At 52.6% G+C, this 19,814-nt stretch overlaps 2 protein-coding genes across 2 annotated transcripts in view; one reads left to right on the top strand and one right to left on the bottom strand.

Moving 5' to 3' along the window:
• Positions 1 to 50: 50 nt before the first annotated feature.
• TMEM258 (transmembrane protein 258) lies at positions 51 to 380 on the top strand. Its single transcript, XM_010185388.1, has 2 exons — positions 51 to 148; positions 254 to 380. The coding sequence occupies exons 1-2, from the start codon at positions 51 to 53 to the stop codon at positions 378 to 380; spliced, it is 225 nt and encodes a 74-aa protein (XP_010183690.1).
• Positions 381 to 5,611: 5,231 nt separating this feature from the next.
• MYRF (myelin regulatory factor) overlaps positions 5,612 to 19,814 on the bottom strand; it is a gene marked incomplete at its 5' end in the record, with an annotated part of 23,788 nt that continues 9,585 nt past the window's right edge. Inside the window, 19 exons of the mRNA XM_010185389.1 lie at positions 5,612 to 5,698; positions 5,982 to 6,056; positions 6,586 to 6,688; positions 6,834 to 6,908; positions 7,061 to 7,148; positions 7,690 to 7,983; positions 8,723 to 8,884; positions 9,105 to 9,190; positions 11,770 to 11,838; positions 11,952 to 12,040; positions 12,326 to 12,398; positions 12,980 to 13,140; positions 14,171 to 14,280; positions 14,850 to 14,958; positions 15,454 to 15,654; positions 17,131 to 17,221; positions 17,546 to 17,656; positions 18,224 to 18,300; positions 18,755 to 18,950. Coding sequence (XP_010183691.1) covers positions 5,612 to 5,698; positions 5,982 to 6,056; positions 6,586 to 6,688; positions 6,834 to 6,908; positions 7,061 to 7,148; positions 7,690 to 7,983; positions 8,723 to 8,884; positions 9,105 to 9,190; positions 11,770 to 11,838; positions 11,952 to 12,040; positions 12,326 to 12,398; positions 12,980 to 13,140; positions 14,171 to 14,280; positions 14,850 to 14,958; positions 15,454 to 15,654; positions 17,131 to 17,221; positions 17,546 to 17,656; positions 18,224 to 18,300; positions 18,755 to 18,950 — 2,257 coding nt within the window. The remainder of the gene's footprint in view (positions 5,699 to 5,981; positions 6,057 to 6,585; positions 6,689 to 6,833; positions 6,909 to 7,060; positions 7,149 to 7,689; positions 7,984 to 8,722; positions 8,885 to 9,104; positions 9,191 to 11,769; positions 11,839 to 11,951; positions 12,041 to 12,325; positions 12,399 to 12,979; positions 13,141 to 14,170; positions 14,281 to 14,849; positions 14,959 to 15,453; positions 15,655 to 17,130; positions 17,222 to 17,545; positions 17,657 to 18,223; positions 18,301 to 18,754; positions 18,951 to 19,814) is intronic.

Here is a 19,814-nt window from a genome sequence, read left to right as displayed (position 1 = left end):
GCCGGTCTAGCCTCGTCACCGCCGCTATGTCCCTGCAGGAGCTGGAGGCGATGAGCAGATATACCAGCCCGGTGAACCCGGCCGTCTTCCCCCACCTCACCGTGGTGCTGCTGGCCATCGGCATGTTCTTCACCGCCTGGTTCTTCGTGTATCCCTGGGCTGGAGGCGAGGGAGTTATAGGGAGGTTGAGGGAGGGGGAGCGGGTTCCTCACCTTGTCCTGCCTCCGTTATTGCTTTAACCCCCACGCTGCAGCTATGAGGTGACTTCTACCAAGTACACGCGGGACATCTACAAGGAGCTGTTGATCTCGCTGGTGGCCTCGCTCTTCATGGGTTTTGGTGTCCTCTTCCTGCTGCTGTGGGTCGGTATCTACGTCTGAGGCGTGGGCAGAGGAGCAGTGGTACCGCCTGTGAATCTCTATGGCTGTAAGCTTCCTGGGGTCTTAAAGATCTGCGTGCATCTGGGTGGGGGGTCCTGGAAATACAGCCGTGCGGCAGCTGGTCTTTATAAGATCCACCTTTTTTTCAGAGGCAAAGTTAAGAGGCACAAAAGGCCGTGTCCTCATTTGGGCTTAAGCATCACAGATACTCTGAGAAAAACTTAACAGGGGAGTGCTTCATGCCCACCTATAACTGTGGACAGGACTGGCATTGTCCCTGCTGGAGGCAACGAGGGGTTGTGTGTGCTGGGTGCTGTCCTTTGCTCTGTGGCTTTAGCAGCAGCAGAGTCTGGCTCCTCATGAACGCTGCCTCACTGCCCTCCTTCGTCTCTTGTTTGGTTCCAGGTGGGGAAACCCTGCAGAAGCCTTTTTTGTATTAATTTTATACTTCAACAACAAGGCCCATATCATGGACTGTGCTCCTGTCAAGTGACTTCTGCCCACCCAGCAACCTGAATAAACCTGGCTCTGCCATGCACCTGCCTTTGGCCTCATGGTTTGTCTTTTAGATGCCATTGTTTTACCTGTTTTTTTCAAACCACTTTGCTATCGGCACAAGATCCATGTGCCTTGGGGTGGGCCGAGTGTTTAGTATATATTTCCACAGCTGTGTGTGCCCTAGTCCAGCTAGAAAATAAGTGCTTCCCACTTTTTCCTAGGTCTGCTTTTATATCCCTCAACCTTAGTGTCACTCTCCTGTAAGGCTGTGCCCATTCTCATCCCTAGCCAGCAGCTCATGGCCCCTCACAAAGCAGAGGTGGTGGCTCGCTTACCATCTCCTGCACTAGAAACAGAGCTGACGGAAATGTCTGGTCCTGCTTTTCGGCCAAACTCTGTGGTCCTGAGGTGTGAGGAAGCGACAGTGGCTGGGTGGACATGCAGTGAAACTGCGCTTGCTGAACAGTCCTGGCTCCTTGGCTCCAAATTGAGAATAATGCTCATTTGGTGGGCATCCAGTGGGTGACCTAAGCTGTGTTGCAGGAAAATGAGGTTTTGGGGAGGAATGCTTGAGAAGTACAGGACAGAATTGTCTTGTAGCTGGCTCTGCCCTTCAATTAAGTAGTGAATTAACTGCCTTGCCTGTAAAAGAGTTAGTTTATGGCACGCATAACCATATTTTTAAAATAGCTTTGAATTTGTAGCCCAGTTTTCACAGCAGTTAGATTTCAAGATCAGATATTCAACAGGCAGCTTGCAGATTTAAAGCCCTAATTTCTTGTTTGGGAAGGAAGCTTTCACAGAATCCCAGACCGTTAGGGATTGGAAGGGACCTCAAAAGCTCATCCAGTCCAATCCCCCTGCCGGAGCAGGAACACCCAGATGAGGTTACACAGGAAGGCGTCCAGGTGGGTTCCCTCTGTGAATGCTCTTGGGTGCCTCTGGATCTGGCCCTGACCTCTGAGACATCAGCAACGAGAGCTCTTTTATTTTATACCCATTTGAAAACACGCAGTGTAGCTGTCAGCAGGCGTAGGCTGGGGGTGTCCTGGTTGGACACTCGTGATGATTAATGACACCGGGGTTCCTCTGTCTTGTGGGAAGCAGTTCTGTAACTACTGTTACAAAATAAGTTAAAAAACCCCAAACAAACAACAAAACAAAAACTATTTTATAGCCAGGGAGGAATGCACAAGGAGCCATCCTTGGATACAAAGCAGTATTTATATATTTATTTATATGGGCATATTTACCTCCAGCATAAAACAAAAGTCTAAATAAGCAAAACAAACCAACAAAAAAGTGGGGAATCTGGAGACTCAGCACTCAAATTCAGCAAAATATAAATATAAATCAGAAAGAAAGGAGGGGAAACCACACTTGTTCCCCACAAATAAAAACCAATAATCAAGAAGATCTGCTAAGAATGCAACTCTACAAACTTGCTGGCAATATACAGTGATTAAAGCTGTGACAGCAACATTTAAACCAAACAAATTAGTGCTTTACTTTTTTCTTTTTCTTCTTAATTCTTGCAGTGGTGGCATAGTCTCTATTTACAGGCTTTAAGCTCTTAACAGTAGGGCAGAACGTTTGTGAATTTGCTTTTGAAACAAACTCCGAAACAGCCAAACTTTTCGCAAGCAGCCTCCTTCCACGCTTGGTCTTCCTTCCTGCCAAGAATGTCCAGAGCTGAAGCGTCGCATTTCCAGTGGAAAGGGAGTTTTCCCGCGCTGGAGACGTTGGCTCAGAGCTCCCTCCGTCTCATGCAGGGAATGGCCTGATTGTTAACTCTCTTGGTACTGATTAGGGATTGGGGAACCTATCTTCTGGTTTTTTTTGGGGGGAGAGTCTATGCAAACAGCTGTTTCTGCAGGCTTAGAAGTAATCCTGTGACCCTTTCATAGTTACAAAACCCTTTTTGAGCTTATTTCTGCCTTGCTGTGCAGCGGCTGGTGGAACTGGCATACGCTTTGTGATAGACTTGAAGACAAAAGATACTGTTTGTGATCTAAGATGCTAAAAACCGCATTCAGCATCCCTCTCCTCTTCTGATAACAGGGATTGCTGTCAGTGTGGTGCTGTGAAACAGCCGTACGTGGGTAGGGCCAGCCTTTGCACTTTAAGTGTTGCCTCATCTTGGTTCTTAAGCTAACTGGCCACCATTTTTTTGAGGCATTTTACACATGCGTGGGAAAACTGTTGTTTCCTTGTGACTCTACTTAGCAGAAAAAGGCACTGGAGATGTTTCCATAGCCCTTAGGCACTTGGTTTGCCAGGGTCCTTCATAAATCCTATGGCAGGGACACCTGAGAGACTCCACCTCCTCTTGGGCCAGCGGTGCTAGCATGTATCTAGTGATTGCTTGATTCCTCCCCTCCAGGAGTGATTTTGTGATGTATGTGAGTCTGGGCTGAGCTCAGCCAGGACCACCAGTGAGCTGGGGGGATTGGTGGTGATTGCAGGCAGTGCTGTCAGCTCTGGCCCTCCCAACACCGCCCGTTACCTCTTCAGAGGCTGAAGGAGGGCACAGGCATTTAGCCCATCTTGACAGTCCAAGGGGACATGGGCTGGAGCAGGCCACCTCTCAGCTGAGCAGATGTGGAGGAGCATGTGGCATCACTCACCTGAATAAGGCCCTGCCAGACTTGGGCCACTGATAGCCAAGGGGAGAATAAAATCTGCCAGGAAAGGAACTTCCCAAGTTTAAGGCCAAGCAAAAAGCTCGGGACAGGTGGAGGGAAGAGTGCTGAGTGACCTTTCCGGAGAGCTACCGCAGAGGGTTTCCTTCCCAATTGGAGGCAGAAAGAGGGACTCCTGCTGAGCATGGAGCTGATCTGCTTTTGAAAAACACTCCCAAGCCTTGGCACCTCTTGATTTTTTTAGGGTAGTCCCATCGCTTCCCTCCCACTTGGCTGACCAGCCTTCCCTGCTCCCTGTCTAGTTCCTGCCTGCCCAGACTCCAGTGCCTTTTAGTAACTGGAGAGCTTCACCAATGAATAGCTGTTTGCTGCCTGTAGGCACACAGTGGGAATGAAGATCTGACCTTGAAACCACCCTACAAATAAAGAGCCTTTGGCAGCAGAGACACCAACTCCTGCGATGCTACAGGGAATCACAGGGTTATGGCTGCTTTGCTGGGACAAGCTCAGAAGTTCTGAGGTGGCCGACAGGAGATCAAACTGCAGGGGAAGAGAAGGCTGGGTAAGCTCCCATGAGATGTGCTCTTTTGCTAGAGGGATCCATCTCGGACATAAGAACCTGGTGGTGGCTCAGCCTCCAGGACCGCAGATGTCTCCTTCTTTAGCAAGAGGTGCTGGAGGAGGATGTGCGCTGATCAGGCTGACGTGGCCCAGCACCGCTGCAGCACTCAAGCTTTAATGTGGAGCTTAGCAATGGCCCCCCTTTGGTTTCCTATGCGAGACACGCATAGCTCAATAGGGACAGAATTAAGAGACCCATGTTTATACGGCTTAAAAAAAAATAAAAATCAGTAGTTTAGCAAGTTAAGAACTTGTAACAGTAAAATACCCAAAATACACTCAACATAACTGCCTTCCGAGAACAGTGACAGCAAGGGCCCACGGTCGCTGCCATTCCCCACGGTGTGGAAGAGGATCAGCCTCCTCAGTGCCTGGCAGAGATCTGGTAGCCAGGGGGTGCAGTGAAGCCAAGTCACAGTCCCCAGTGACCCAGCATTGCTCTGCAGGGCGCACTGGGCTTTGCCAGGGGTTTCTCTTCGACGCGTCTGGGCAGAGGTGGCTGTGTTGACTTAAGAGCTGACCAGGCAGCTCCACGTGCACTGTGAGAGGCCACACGCTGCTGCCAAATGAATAATAATAAAAAAACCAAAATGGGTCCCAAGACACTTAACGTAGGTGACTCACAGTAATTTTTCTCCCATGGGTTGATGGCGAGTGTCCCCACATGTGGTTTGGCCTGGGCACAGCCTCAGCAGCATCTTTAGTGGGGTTCTGGTGTTTATCCATCCAGACCTGGATACAGTGAAAGTTAAAAGTACAGCAGGGAGGGGGACAGACAGGGCAAGCGCTGAGGCTGCACCTTCTCTCGTTGTCCACAGAGGACAGTCTGGTGGTGGGTCCTGGGGTCTGCGGGGGTCTGCGGAGTGAGGCTGCAGGGGATGGCCCTGGGGCAACTAGAAGGAACAGCAACTCCAGTGTACGACTTCCAGTATGGCCAGGCACAGCCTTCCTTTCCAGGGCAAACTCCAGCGTTTTCGCTCTTGGAAAGGGGTCCAGTGTCGAGCAATTCCAGTGTTGGGAAGAAGTGATGTGGCACAGCTGGGACCACTGGGCCAGTACAAGATAGAGCTCCCATCCGCGCTTTGGGATGTGGCAGACCCATTCCACATTCAGTCCAGTGTAAGGCTTTCAAATCCAGTGTTGTAAGAGGAGGGAAAAGTGACAGAGGACACAAGCATCCCCATAAGGGATGGAGAGAGATGTTCAGGGTGCTGTGGGAAGGCGGCAGTCGGTGTGAGGTGAGCCGAGGAGATCCCACAGGGCTGGCTGTGTTCCTGGGGCTTAGGTCCTGTGTTCTGCCTGTGCTTCGGTGCCTGCGTCACCAGCCACAACCAAACCAGTTCCAAGCCCCGTGTGGGAGATAGGGGGAAGATGGGGTTGGGGGCTAGTGGAGGAGGGTGTAGGGGAGTCTCCCCAGTGTCACCAGTCCCCCTCCTCTCTCCAACCAGAGGGCACTGGTGCTGCCAGGACTCACTCACAGAGCCAATAAAACTGAAAATAATAGTCAGTGAAAAGGTGTCCCATCTGCTCAGGAGCAGCGCTGCAGTTGGCTCGGCCCTGTGAGAGAGCGAGAGAAAAAAAATCTTATAGACAAGGGTAGGCTGCATGCTCCGAGTGGAAAATAGTGGCTGAATTACGTGCTGGAGCAGAAAAAAAAATCATTCCCCTACTACCCGTGTAACTGTGGCAAGCACCAGCCATGATGGAGAGGGCTGTGAAAGGCTCAGTGCAATGTGGCTGCTAAACCTGCCATGGTCCCATTGCTCTCCCGCTGCTCAAGGGGAACAAGCTTTCCTCTTTCCTGGACTAGAGGAAAGACAAAGCAGGTACTGGTACTCACCGGCTGTGCTACTCTGAAGTGGTAGGTAAACTCCTGGAAGGACATCATCACGAGAGGCCAACGGTGCGTTGTTTCCTGGGGGAGAAAAGAGAAGAGCTGGGATGAGATGGGGGCTGAGCAGCGGGGGATGTTCTCCCAGGGCAGACTGGCAAGGACCCACACAACACCATGCTGGTAAGTGGAGGAGCAACTTCTCTGAGGTCAGCAGTGGAGCTGGACTCGGAGGAGGCACTCGGGGGTGAGAAGGGTCTGATGCAGGCTCCACACATCAAAATCTCCCTGAAGGGATTTTGTTAGGATGTGTTACAGCCTGGCCTTTTCCCCACAGTCCTGGAGCTTGTGCAGAGGGGTCAGGTGGGATGATTTTATTCAAGTGACCACAAGTACCAGGTTTACAGACACCTTGTAGAGGGGTGCAGGGATGTCTGAGGGTCATTGACATTAGCCAGTGCAGACTACGGGTATTGCTCAGCATTAATTTCCTCCAGCAGCAATGATGCTGCCCTAGCCAGGCTGCTCCGGTCCCTCCTGGAGGGATCAGTGGTGTGCTGGGATGACACAGGGCGTGTGGATTTCGTGAACCAGACCCTCCCAACCTCCCTACCTGTGCATCCATGGCATCGGTGGAGCTGTTCATGCTCACAGCATCTTGGCAAGGGTTGCTGGAGACAAGGCCACAAAGGGAGATAGATACAGTGGAGGAGGAGCTGGGGAGACAAGACACTGTAAGACCCTGGAAGCCTCTGCCATGTCTTCCCCAGCTCAGGCAGGACACACTGTGACCACATGGCACAGTATCCAGCCAGCTTCAGGGGTACCAAAACACCTAAGGGATGAGCCCTGGCCACTCACTTCATCTCCAGGGTCAGGTTGGTGTTCACTGCCGTGAGCTGGTTGACGGGGATGCGGTAGGTGAAATTTCCAGTCCTAGAGACACAGAGAGAGCATTGACCTCACCACTGCAATTCAGGCAGCTGTGAAATGGCCAGGATAGGACCCAAAGCTCCAGGAGCTGCCCATCTGCAGCTTCCCCTAGAGCTCCCACAGTGCTGCTGCCAGCAAAGCCCTGCCTCGCTCACCTGCACGCGTCGGGGGCTGTGCAGTACTGGGACTGGACGGCCATGTTGATCTCCACGATCCGGATGGAGCGCAGCACTGGGCTTGGCCCTGCGGGTGGGAGAACAGGGCTGCTTAGGACCAGCAAAGGGATGTGAGCTGGGGTACCCTGAATGAGAAGGGCTGACAGGGATGCCTGCCACTGAGACCACCTTTTCTCATTACTGAGAACATGTCCAGCCACAGAGAGCCAGGAGGAGTGCCCCAGACTGTGCCAATGGCTGCTCATCAACGCTCCTTTCTGCTACCAGCGTGACTGAATCTGTGCATTTCTTCCTCTAGATCTGATTTAGAAATGGCTGAGCAAGCCAAGATGGGGGTAAGAACAGAGATGCCAGTATGGCAGCCTCAGAAGGGAACTAGCAACTGGTTTAATAGAGCCAGAAAGCATAGGGCAGGGTGGGGGAGGGAAGGGCAGAGGTGAAGACTGAATCTGGCTGCACTGGGAGAGCTGTGGGCGAACAAGCTCCAGGATGGGGACACTGTGAGAGCTGTGCAGGACAGATGAGACCCAGATGGTTGAGGATACCCCAGGAAAGAACCCAGGACCTCGGTGCCGCTGCAGGGAGGGAAGAAGATAGGGTCCACCTACCATTTGTGCCGGGATCCTCTGTGCGGGGCCACTCGCTCACCGGCTGCTTGATGCTGCGCTGCTGCCGGGCCTGCCCCAGCGGGGAGTTGCTGCGGGAGAGCGAGAGGTTGGAGATGTACTTGGATTTGCCTTGGATGTGGGTGAAGGGGGAGGAGGGGCTGGCATTGGGGCTGCCGAAGCTCTGAGACCTGTCAGGCGTCTTTGGCCACTTGGTGTAGGACGTCGCTTTCCCACTGATGCCCCTGGATTTGGCTTTGATATTTGTCGCTGGCAGGAGCGAGGTCTGACTTTGATCTGTGACAAAAAGACAGGGAAAGGTTGTGCTGAGAGGCAGAGAGAGGCTGGCAGCATTCCTGGCCTCCGAGGCCAGTGCAGACAGAACTGCTACCAGCTCTGGGTCTGTCCTGTCCCCACGTCACCCCCCAGGAGTAGCTGAGGCTTCCCAGCCTGAAGGTGCTGGTGGGATCCTTGCAGCAAAGGGAAGCTACAGCAGGATTTGGGGATAAACTGGGGGCACAGCCCTGTGCCCAAGGAGGGCATGGTGTTTAAGGCAAGGTTAGGGCATGGCTCCAGGGGTGTTACAGATCTGCAGTGACTGCCTGAGGCGCTGTTCCTCCTGCAGCAGCAACAATGATGGAGCGAAGCAGCTTGCGAAAGCCCAGCTTGGACAGCCAAGAGGCAGTGCCCTCCCGGCCTGTCAAAATCCTGCTCAGACAGAGGGATGAGGTTGGACTACAAGGTTTGGCTGCTGGGGCACGCTGGCCAGCCTGGCGTAGTCTCTCGTGACTTCATGCTGGCAAAGCAGGCAGCTCCAAAGACCTTCCAGCGCCCACTTACCCCTGGCAGCATGATCACGGCTGGCTGAACCGTGCACACGGGCAGCGAAGGCTGCTCAGCCTGGCAGTCCTGCTTTGTCCCTGCTGGAGTGGGTGTGGAGGCAGCTGGGCACATTTTGGGGATATGAGGTGATGCAATGGTGAGACAGACCTCGGTGGTGTCCCAGCATCTCCTGGCTGCCTGGGCTGGTACTTACCTGTCTGGTTAGTGGCATGAGTGGGGCTGGTCTCAGAAAGGGCAACAGAGGAGACATTGGTGGGAGCAGCAGAGCAGCATGTGGAAAAGCATGGTGGGCTGAAGCACGCTACCACGCTGTGACCAGGTAAGCTGAAGACTAAGTCATGTGTGTCCTCTGTGACTGCAGAGCAAACAGCAGGGATATGAGGAGTAAGTCAAGGGGAGAGGCATCTAACAGAAGCAGCACCAAGTGCCCCCAGCATCCCTTCCACAAAAAAACCACCCCCAGGACCTCCCAGTGTGAAGACAGCACAGTGCCAGCAAGCCCCTGGCATGGAGGAGCAGCCACATTCATCACTCTGCACCACAACCCATCGTCTGCTGGGCCCTCTGCAACCTACCATGGTGCGTGGGGGTCCTGCCGCTGGCTCTGTCTGATGCAGCTGTGGATCGCACCATCTGCGTTTTATCAAAGTTCTGGCTTGACCTGAATTGCAGGAGAATATGGGTGAAAACCTCTACTGCAGAGTACAACAGCATCACTTGTACATGGAGAAGCGGCTGCAGCAGTGAGTGGGACAATGGGACCAGGTACAAGGAGTAAGAGCACATGTGGAGAGCGCAAGGGTGAGGAGGAGCAAGGACTGGAGAGATCTGGGAAAAGCAGGAGAGAGGCAGGCAAGCCATGACAGCAAGGAGAGCTAGGAAATGCCACAGCAGATTGTGTGGCAGTCTGCTGTCTGGCAGGGATGATTCCCAGAGGACACCAGCAATGCTCCCTTGATGCTCACTGTGGAACAAGGCAAACTCAGTGGACTTGATTTCCAACAGTGATCTCCAGGGTGGATTTTTGTGCTCAGGTCTCAACATGTTGGGCCATAGCAGGCTCCAAGCACTCGTCATTCCCTAAGGGAGATGTCCCTTCTCTCTTGGAGACAAACTGTTTCTCACCTTGTTTTCCAGAAATACACACAATCCCACCCAGATTCATCCCAAGTAATTTCAGTTGTTTCACTGAAGCTACTAAGATCTGAGCTGAGCATCTCCCCAGGGCAAGGCAGATGTAAACGAGGAGGAACTGCTGCCACGTGCTGTTCTTCTCCCATATCTGCACAGAAGCAGCACCACTTCTGGGCACCAGCTACTGCCTACAGAGGTACAAGATTAAACCAAGGCTCTTGCCTTCATACACTGTAGCTCTCCACTGAGCAGAAATTTCTACTGAGCTCCTAACAAAGATGTTCAAGATTTTACCTGCCTAAACCCTGCCCAGGCATAGGAGCAGTTCAGTTTTCTCACATTTCAATTGTCCTGTACCCATGTTTTGTCCATCCCCTTCGCATCGCTCAAGGTTTGCCAAAGCTAAATGCAGCTTTCACTCATTTAGAGCAATCAAAATGCCTGTTCGTTACCTCCAAGACTTGACTTGATTACAAGTACTTCCTTTTTTCTGGTGAAAGGAGATGAAACGCCAGTCTCCTGGAGGGAACCTCCTCTGGAGCCAAGCTTCATCCCAGCCAAAAACTTACCCCTATCCCTCATCTTCCTCCACTGCTTCGTCAACACTTCCCATGCACGGCTTTATCTTGCATCACACAAGCAATGATTTCTTTAATACTTTCCTGTGAGAGACTCTGATGTGGAGTTCTTAAAGAACAAATTAATTGTGCCTTCCACCACTCTTTATGCAGTGTTTTGGTCAAAGGGAGCTGACGGACAGGTAGGGCCTGATTTCCTTTTGTGGGCACTATTTTGCAGACTCCATTAACTGAGGTGCTTTACAGGTCTGTACCTAATGAGTAACTCAGCCACCTTTCCCCGTGTCAGTACCTTTCACAAACATTCCCAGCCGTGATGGCTCATAAAAAGAAATAATTTGAGGTTTGGGGTTTTTCCTGTCCTTTTGCACAGTAAGCTGGCTTGTACTTGAGAGTGACCCTCCACAATAAAGCTACTCGCATATGAAGAGAGGGTAGGAGCAGCTTTTTAGCTAATTCTTCAAAGTCTTAATCCTTTTTTACATACTCCCTCCACTCCTTTCACACTGTCTGCTCCTGCTCTACCTGTATAATGCCATTTCTTTATTTAGCCTTTGATTAATTGGTTCTTCAACCTCCTAATCCTAATTTCCCCTTCCTGATGAGGTCCATAATCCTTCCTCTTGGAGTCCCACTTGCTGAAGTATATTCATATCCCATTCCTTGCTTTCAATTTTGCTAAATATTCTTGGTCTTCTGTGGCACAGATGGAAGGAGGAAGAGGAACTGAGAGAAGGGATGCAGCAATTAAATAACAGTATAATGAAACAGTAACATACCGTGGACATAGAGCGATCGGGACCCCAGGACCCCTGTGCCGAAAGAGGGCCAGGAGACAGGCAGTGGGCACAGCAAAAGAGCTACAGGACAGTGAAGGGAGACGGGAAGAAAAGGCAGGTTGGTAGAAGATGAGGAGGACAGCAGGGAATCAAAGATGATACGGGAGATAATGGAAAGGAAAAGACAAAAAGGGGGAAATTAAAGACAAATTGGAAAGAAAATGGGTTGGATGAGAGATGGAACCAGAACAGGAGGGAGAGAAATAGGACAGGAAGAAGAGAGAGAGAAAAAGTGACTCATTATCTGGTAACGTGAGCTCCCAAAGGAGTGAAGTGCGTCAAAACCGAATGCCCGGCACAGGCTGCCTGTGCGCACACTTGCCGGGCTGGGCTGTTCTCTCAGTGCTGTCTCCACACTAAGGACGCTCTTGCCCAATACAGACTGGTCCAGCCCCACTGCAATCAGTGGGACGATGGTGTTTTAGTCCAGCTGAAGAGGCATCCAAAGAGCTTTCAGAGCAACCATGATATGCGTGCAGCCAAACAACAGAGTATTTTCTTTTCCTTCTTCTTCTCTTCCTCATTTCTTGCTCCAGATAATTTAACTGACATCAGACTTGTATGTGTGGATGCATTTGGTTGGCTTCCCAGCTTGGCTCACTGGAACCATGCTCAATAACCCCATAGCAGCTGCTTTTTCTGACTCCCCTGGTCACCACATCCCTCCCACAGAGCCCAGCAATACCTACCCATCAATATCCACGAGGTCCTCTTCACTGCGCAAGCTCAGCACATAGAGTGTGGACATGGACACCACACTGGAAAGAAAGAGAGAGGTACAGGCTGAGGACAGGAGTGTGGAGAGGGACATGTGATGGTACTGATCCGCTTCCAAGGGATTTCAGCCCATGAGAGAAGCCACAGGTCTCACCTGAATGCCATGATGATGACCAGGGCGATGATAGTGCCTTGCAGGAAGCGCTGGCTGATGCAGGCCTGTTCTGGGACAACCGAGGGTGACTGCAAGAGAAAAACCCAGGACTCCTTACTGCTCTGGTCCTTGTACCCGTCTCACCCAGCCCATCCTAAGCTCTCTTCCTCCTCCCCTGCAAGCTCTGAACTGCCGCAGAGCAGGAGACAGATAATATCTTCATTAGGGATGGAGAGATCATGGAAATGGGAGCAGACAGGGTCTCTCCCTCTGCAGCGTGGGTAAGAAAACACATGAGGGCCACGCAGATGACCATCCCCAAACAGGCCACCATCCCCTTGCACAGCATTGCTCCTCTGGGAGCCATCCCTTACCTTGCTGGCTACTTTGTGGGGTCTTTTTTTGTGGGGCATGCTTCCAGCACGGCTGAACTGGCTTCCTGTTTGGCTGCAAAGGAGAAAGGAGGAGTGGAGCTGAGCTCAGCAGGGACAGCACTTGGAGCAACTCCCGGACAAAAATGTGATTCTCTGGTAGGGGAGAGATCTCTGTGTGGCATGACAGTCACAAACCCTTGTCACTTCTTCTGCTCGGGGCTAGGTGTAGTGCTGGTCCGTTGCCCAGAGAGCCTGAATTCTGCCCCAAAACCTGCATAAGCTGACCAGAGTCAGTATCATGATTTGGGAAGCATGAGAAACATTTTGTCCTGAGAAAGCTGCTCACTTACTCTAGGGAAACGTGGAAACAACTTCATAGCTGGGTCTTTAGGGCTGGCCTAAGAGCAGACTGTTGATACGTGTGTGCCAGACTTGCCTCACACATCTCAGCTCTTTGAATCTACCCCAGGCCAAATGACAACTGCCAACAGCCCATCTCTCCTCCCCATCTCCTCTTTCTCAAACCGAGCTGTCACTCAGGGCTGCCAGGGCTCAAATGGTTGGACTTGATGATCTTAAAGGCCTTTTCCAACCGAATGATTCTACAAAAAGGAGACATCCCTTCTGGCTCCCGTGCCCTCACTATGCCCGTACCTGAATGCCCCAGAGCTCACGGTTGACTTCATGCTGTCCAGCCGCTTGAGCTTGGCCAGCTTGTGACTCCACCTCTCCAGCTCATCGATGCGGGTCTCCAGGTTGTCCGTCAGTTTGCACAGCTCCTTCACAGCTCCCACATTCTCCATGAAGATGCGCTCCTGCCAGGGAACAGGTCAGCAGTCTGAGCAGCCTGGCACATGAAGGCACTCCTGCTCCTCACCCTGGATCTGGCAGCCCTGACTGCTCTCCCATGCCCTGCCCCAGGGGAAAAGCTACACAACACCCAGCTCTGGGGGTAAGGAATCATCCAACGTGACACATCAAGATCTCTACAGCCCCTGGATGAAAGAACAAGAGATAACCTCTTCAAACCCAACCAAAACAATAGATGTTGGCGTGCTGGTCCAGCACTATGTTCAGAAGATCTTGGACACCACAGGTAATTTGTAGCAGCAGGTAGATGCCTGATCAGAGAGGCTGCAACAGGCTCTTCAGCGTGCACCAGCTCCTGCTGGAGGCCGAGACTGAGCTGCGGTCCACAGAGGAGGACTGGACGCAGAAACGAAGGACAGCAATGGCCTGGCCACATGCAGATGGGACAGAAAAGGCCACACTCACAGCTACTGCTAGCTGGTGACATGACAGCAGGGATCTAGGCTTCCACAAAGGAGAAACAAGGCACCAAGGTCAGTCCTGACAGAGTGATGCAGGAGGGAACTGGCAGCTTTGGGCGGCTGTCCCCTTGATGTGTGCTACAGGAGGCTGTCCCCTTGACCTGTGCTACAGGAGGCTGTCCCCTCGATGCCCAGAGCAGCAAACAGGCTGCCACAGGTCACAGAGAGGTCAGGCAGCCAGGTGCTCTGGGTTATCTTGACATAACCACCTTATCTTATCTGGAAAGGGGAGATTATGACTAAGAGCCTCCTTACAGGAGGCTGCCAACAAGGAGCCCTTCCTAAGGGAGATGCTGCCAACTTTCACCAACATCAGACTAGTTCCTCCCTGCTGGTGTCTGCTGTCCACCCAGGGCTGCTCCTGATATCTGAAAGAGCAGCCACGTCTGAAACTTGCATGGGTGGTGTTGGATTAGAAACATTTCTCAAGCATCACAGTTTCCAGCTTCCATTTCCAGCTTCACAAGTCCCTTGAGCCAGGTTCAACGGCCTCCCCAGCCTCCCTGCCACTGACCTTGTTCACCACCAGGAAGTTCTCAAGGGTCTTCCCATTGGAAAACACCAGGTCCCCTGTGTCCTTCACAGCTTCAGGGAGGATCTCCTTTACCTCCTGAGCAATGACGCCTGCATGGAAACAGCACAGAGGGTCAGGATGGGGTCTGAGCAGGGCTCCTCGTGCCACAGCTCCTTCTCTGGCCCATCCAGTCCTTGGCAGGAACCCTGTTCACCAGGTTGTCCTTCCCTCACCCCAGCCTGTGCAGGACCAGGCAGAGTTCATCGGAGGCCCCATGAGAGAAGAGCAGAGGCTGTTCAGACAAGGTTGGTTCCCAAATTACGTGGACTGGGGTATTTGCATTACCCCAGCCTGTAGTGTGCAGCTGTATCCCTGGAGAGAGGTGGGTACTTTGAGAAGCCTTACCACAGAAGCTCTATAAGCCACTTGTGGGACGTGCTATCTTCTCTCCCTCTCACTAAAGGGGGAATTTCATTAGATGCCTGAACTTCAGGTGGTGAGAAGCCCCCTCTCTCCTACCCTATGCTTGGAGGGCTACCCCAGGGCAGAGCTGGGTTCAGCCATCGGGAAAGGCAGGGCAGTGTGGCACCATGACCAAAACACCGCTGCAGGTTGCAGAACACGAGGTCCAGTGCTGCAGACACAAGCAGAGCACCGTGGTGTAACACGGGGCCCGTACCTGTCTCAGAGGTGTTGTCAATGCCCACTGTGGCAGCAAACTCAGGCTTGTAGCTGTAGTGTACTAGCCGCATTCGGGAGATCCTCTTTAGCTGCTCGGTGGTGTCCACCTGGGACAAAACAGACATACACAACTCCTAAGTGGGGTGTTGCTCAGGCAGTGAAGCCAGGAGAAGACTGGGTCCCATTGAACATCCAAGCACAGAAGCATTTCTCCTAACTATGAGACATCATTGTTCCCAGCTTTTCTGGACAGGGACATCCAGCTGAGAGGACTTCAGAGCAGAGCTGAGCCTCTCACCCAGGCTCTGGCAAGCCTCAGTGTGCTAACTGATGTATTCACCTGCTTCCAAGTACAAACTTCTGCATTTGCTACCTCTGGCTAACAGTGGAAGAGTCAATATTCCCTAAGACACAGTGGACAGGCTGTGTCTGGGACAGACAGACTTCTAAGGCACTTCCCATTTGGTCAAGAGCTCAGGCTGCCCATAAGGACTACGTCAAAACCAGCAGCTGAAACAGGCTCACAAAGACACTCACATTTTCTGGGGTGCCTCTTCAGATCCTCATCACCCCAAGCCTATCCTGATTTGCCTGGCTCTCACCTCCTGGATGTCCTCCTTCACTCGGACATCTGAAGGGTGCATCAGCGAACCCATGACCTTCACATTGCCATGGACCACGAGGGCTTCATCAGGGCGGTCTGTATTGATGCCCACCCGGCCGTGGTGGAAAACAGTATCAGGAAGCTGCGCCCGCTGCCAGAGCACATCGCTGTCGCTCTCGAACTGGCCAGGGTTGGAAGCCTGTGGAGAGGCAAAAAAATACGGACTGAAAAGCAAAAGCAGGGGAAGAAACGCTGCAGCACTGCTGGGCAGAGGTACTCTGAGATGTGGACAGAGGGAAGATGTCAGGAGAGCCCCACAGACCCACCTCTCTATGCATGTTGCAGGGGAACTGTGTAACAGGAGAGGCCATGGGCAACACATGGATGTCAGAGAGCCCCAAGATGCTGTGCTGGCCTGGACAGTGCCATGCACCCTACAGCAGCAGTGTGCCGTCCCCACGAGTGTGAGTGGGAAACAACTGTGTGTTTCACAACAGCTGTGAAACAAAGCTTGACAGAAGCAGAAGCACCCAGAGGACACAGCACTGTCCTTGCTCCTTGCTCCGCAGAAGGGAAATGGGGACAGAGAAGATCTCAGCTGACACTGGGGCATGTTCATCCAGGTACCTACTCTCTAAGAAGCACGAGGGGGCTCTTGGGATGAACAGTTCAGGTCATGAGATCCTGGCATGGGTACCCTCTCAAGCACATGGAATTACAGCCCTAGGGAGACCTCGAGGCTGAGCTATGGCAGCCCCAGTCTGACAGGAGGGACAGCAGGGAGTGGAACAGCAGGGAGTGGAACAGCAGGGAGTTGGCCAGACAGGCAGGGTAGAGCCTGCAAAGGCCAAGCAAGGCCATGGAGGTGTGAGACAGAGTTTTGCAACAGCACATAGCAAAGTGGCAGGGGCAGGCATCCACTGCCAGCCCTGGGAAGAGATCTCAGCCTGCCCTTACAGGAGAAGTGGCCTTGGCATTCATCTGCTGACCCTGTCTAAGCCTCTCTCTGCAGCAATCAAAGCCATGCCTGCTCTGCTCCTCTCCCTAAAGGAGTAGCCTTGCTTTCTTGAGCTGTCTTATCTCAGCTATCAGAGCTGTTCCAACAAGCCCAGGCAGAACCACACAAGACAGCAGGAAGAGACCATAAGTGACATGGGTGTTGTTGCTGGGTCCCAAATCCTGGGGTTCTGCCCTGCTGCCAAGGTTCTGAGACCAGGTGGTCCAAACTGCCTGCAGTTTTCTGCAGTTCTGCAGTGGATAGCTTGCAGGCTGCATAATTCAACATGGACTTACTTGTCTGAGATCCCTCCGTTTGTGTTTTAACCCCTGGTTTCCTGTCTTGGAGCTGAGTGCTCTAGCAGAGCCTTGGGAGAGCCTGGGGATGTTGCTCTGCCCTGGACACTGGTCCAGCTTTGGGAGAATGGGACACCTTCTCTGTCCTGCAATAGGTTCTTGCATGCCCTGAGGCTGCTCTGACCAAGCAAGTGTGGAAAGGCTGGAGCCAGAACCCAAGCATAGAGAGGGATAGCTTAAAGGAGGCAGTAGAGTTTAGAGAAGATGGGAAAGGGCTGGGAAAGACACCAAAATGCCAGAGGAAGGCAGGAGGATTGGCCAGAACATCCAGCAAAGAACTGTGAGGCACCTGCAGAGGCTGAGGGAAGAGAGAGGGACTTACTCTGACAATGATGCGCTCAGAGATGTGGGCTGCCAGCGTGTAGTTCTGGTTCTGTGCGTGTGCCTGCAAGGCCACCACAAGCATGAAATACCTGTCAAGAGGGGAGAGAGGTCAGGGATCCTGCGCAGTTTGCTTCCCTTCTGAAGGCCGATGCACCAAACTGTCACGGTGGGCTTGGCACATCCCATGTCCTTGCGCTGTGGGGCACAGGCGCTGTTCCCAGCCCCTCACAGAGTAGGGGAGACCATTTCTTGTGGCCACAGCAGACACCTCCTCCACATTGACAAGGACAGCCAATTCAGGACCTGTCCCTCATGTCTCTGTCCCTCCAGCCACACTCCCCAACCCAGAGACTAGCACATCCACAGGGCCTGAGTGCCCAGAATGGCTTGGCGAAGGCACCTGTGCTCCTCACCTCTGGTCTGGGTTGGGTTTGCCTTTCTTCCGCATGTTGTTGGCTGTGGTCTCGCTGAAGTGCAGCCGCCCCACAGTGACCTTGGTGACCTGCTCTGGTGGCAGGTTGACTCTGGGGAAAGGGAAAACAGGAGTGAGTGAGGACACTGCTGGAGAGGAGGTTCTTTGGGGAATGGCCATCTCCTGGTCTGCTCCACCAAGGCAGGTGAACTGGGCACAGGATGGAGTGGGGAATGAGAAGAAAGGAAAAATTTGCTATGGGAAACAGGAGAAAATGAAAGTGTGTGACACCCACAGTACTATCCTGAGATATCCAGCTCATCCCCTTTCCCCACCTTCTCCTGCTGTTGCTCATTTCCCGACAGCACTTCACCACATGAAGATGGCAATAGTGTGTTGCAGTGATAGGACAAGGAGTAAAGGCTTTAAACTGAAAGGAGGTAGATTTAGATTAGACATTAGGAAGAAATTCTTCACTATAAGGGCAGAGAGACACTGGCACAGATTGCCCAGGGAAGTTGTGGATGCCCCCTCTCTGGCAGTGTTCAAGGCCAGGTTGGACAGGGCTTTGGGCAACCTGGGCTGGTGGGAGGTGTCCCTGCCCATGGCAGGGGTTGGACTGGATGAGCTTTAAGGTCCCTTCTAACCCAAATTATTCCAGGATTCTATGAATACTCACGTGACAGGGTTGAAGGGCCGTTTGCTGCGGTCAGACTGCGACTGCTCTATGTTGATTGACTGGTTCAAGGCCTCTAACTGGAGAGAGATTCGGGCAAGTGACAAAGAGCAGAAAGCTGAGACCTTCCCCTTCCCACCTCCTTCTCCCCAGCCTCTGCACATGCCAGCTGTCTACCCAGCGCTCCTGTGACTCAGTACAACTGACTTGCAGCACCCAACTTGAGTGAGGTCATTGTCCAAGCTTGGGTGCTTCTCTTGGCAGGGGAACAGTTGAGGGTGAAGGGATGTTCCCAGAGTGCTTACATACCTCCAGAGACAAAGATGAGTGAGAGGCAGCCCTGAAGACACCCAGGCAGTGACTGAGTTCACCTTAGGACTCATATGTCAAGACCTGCCTTGTTCTGGCCTTCAGCACTATCCTACATAATCCCTTACAACCTAGCACATGAAAGACACAGTGCTGCCTGACCCCAGCCATCTGCCAAGCACCCCTTCTCACTGGATTCACTACTGGCCCTTAGCTCCCGCTTGCCTTCACTCCGTGCAGCTTCAGGTAGAAGCACTCTAAGGGTTTCAGGCCCTCGGGGGTCTTCACATACTTGGGATCTCCAAGCATGCCGATGTAGACCGTGACTTGGAAGTGATTCTTCTTCTGGCACACAAAGGCATCATCACCCACTGAGAAGTTGAACCCCTTGTCAGCATCTACACGGTAGGTGAGCATTGGGCTGTGGAAAAGGCAGCAGGCATTAGACCAAAGCTCTGGGCACACCGCAAGAGGCTCCAACCCAGAAGGAGAGGCAATGAGGGGTCCATATGGCATGGTACATAGCCACATCCCGAGCTGTGGACACACATGAACCACCCCACCAGGGCATTAGAAGGACTGGGGAGACAGCTCATCTCCATCTCCCACCACACATGAACAGTCCCACCTCACTGTGGACTGTGAAGCCCACCTCTACTCAACACATCCAGCCACAAAATAATCCTGAGGCACGGGAGGGGAAGGAGGGCTGTGTGGGGCAAAAGGGACAGCTTTTGATGCTGTCCCTCCTGCCCTGTACTAACATTACTCTCGGGTGCCCACAGGGCTGACAGACACAGGGTGAACTCAACACGTTGTCTAAGCCCAAGCAGTAACCCATCCTGCTGTGCAGGGATAGGCCCAGAAAAGGTCCGTATCTCCTTGAAGCTGCAAGTTTTGCTTCAAATGGAAGGAAATATGGTTCCAATGACTAGGATCTGGGGAGGATGCTGGGGCAAACACCTCTCTTTGCTATGGTATAGTACTAATACTATATACATAGTACAATACGAGTTGCAACAGACTAATGTCTCCTTTTTGAGTGCTGCTCCTGCAAAGTGAAGCTGCTTAGCCCTGGCTCAACACACACTGGAGATACCAAGCCCAACGACTGCCCAAAGCCTGGAGCAGACCCCTGAGAGCTTCCTCCTGGGAGAAACAGCTTGGCCTGACGGGTGGGCAGGGGTGGGTCCCACACCTCCACTTGCTTCACCTGTTGCATTCCCGACGTCGCTTGCGCTGGCCCTGCTACCAGGCAGTACCGCCTGCGTGCTGGATTCCTGCT

This window comes from Mesitornis unicolor, unplaced genomic scaffold, assembly GCF_000695765.1.
Source record: "Mesitornis unicolor isolate BGI_N332 unplaced genomic scaffold, ASM69576v1 scaffold3165, whole genome shotgun sequence".
NCBI classification, from domain to species: domain Eukaryota; kingdom Metazoa; phylum Chordata; class Aves; order Mesitornithiformes; family Mesitornithidae; genus Mesitornis; species Mesitornis unicolor.
Note: the sequence above shows the minus strand (reverse complement) of the source record. Positions and strands in the feature narration are given on the sequence as shown.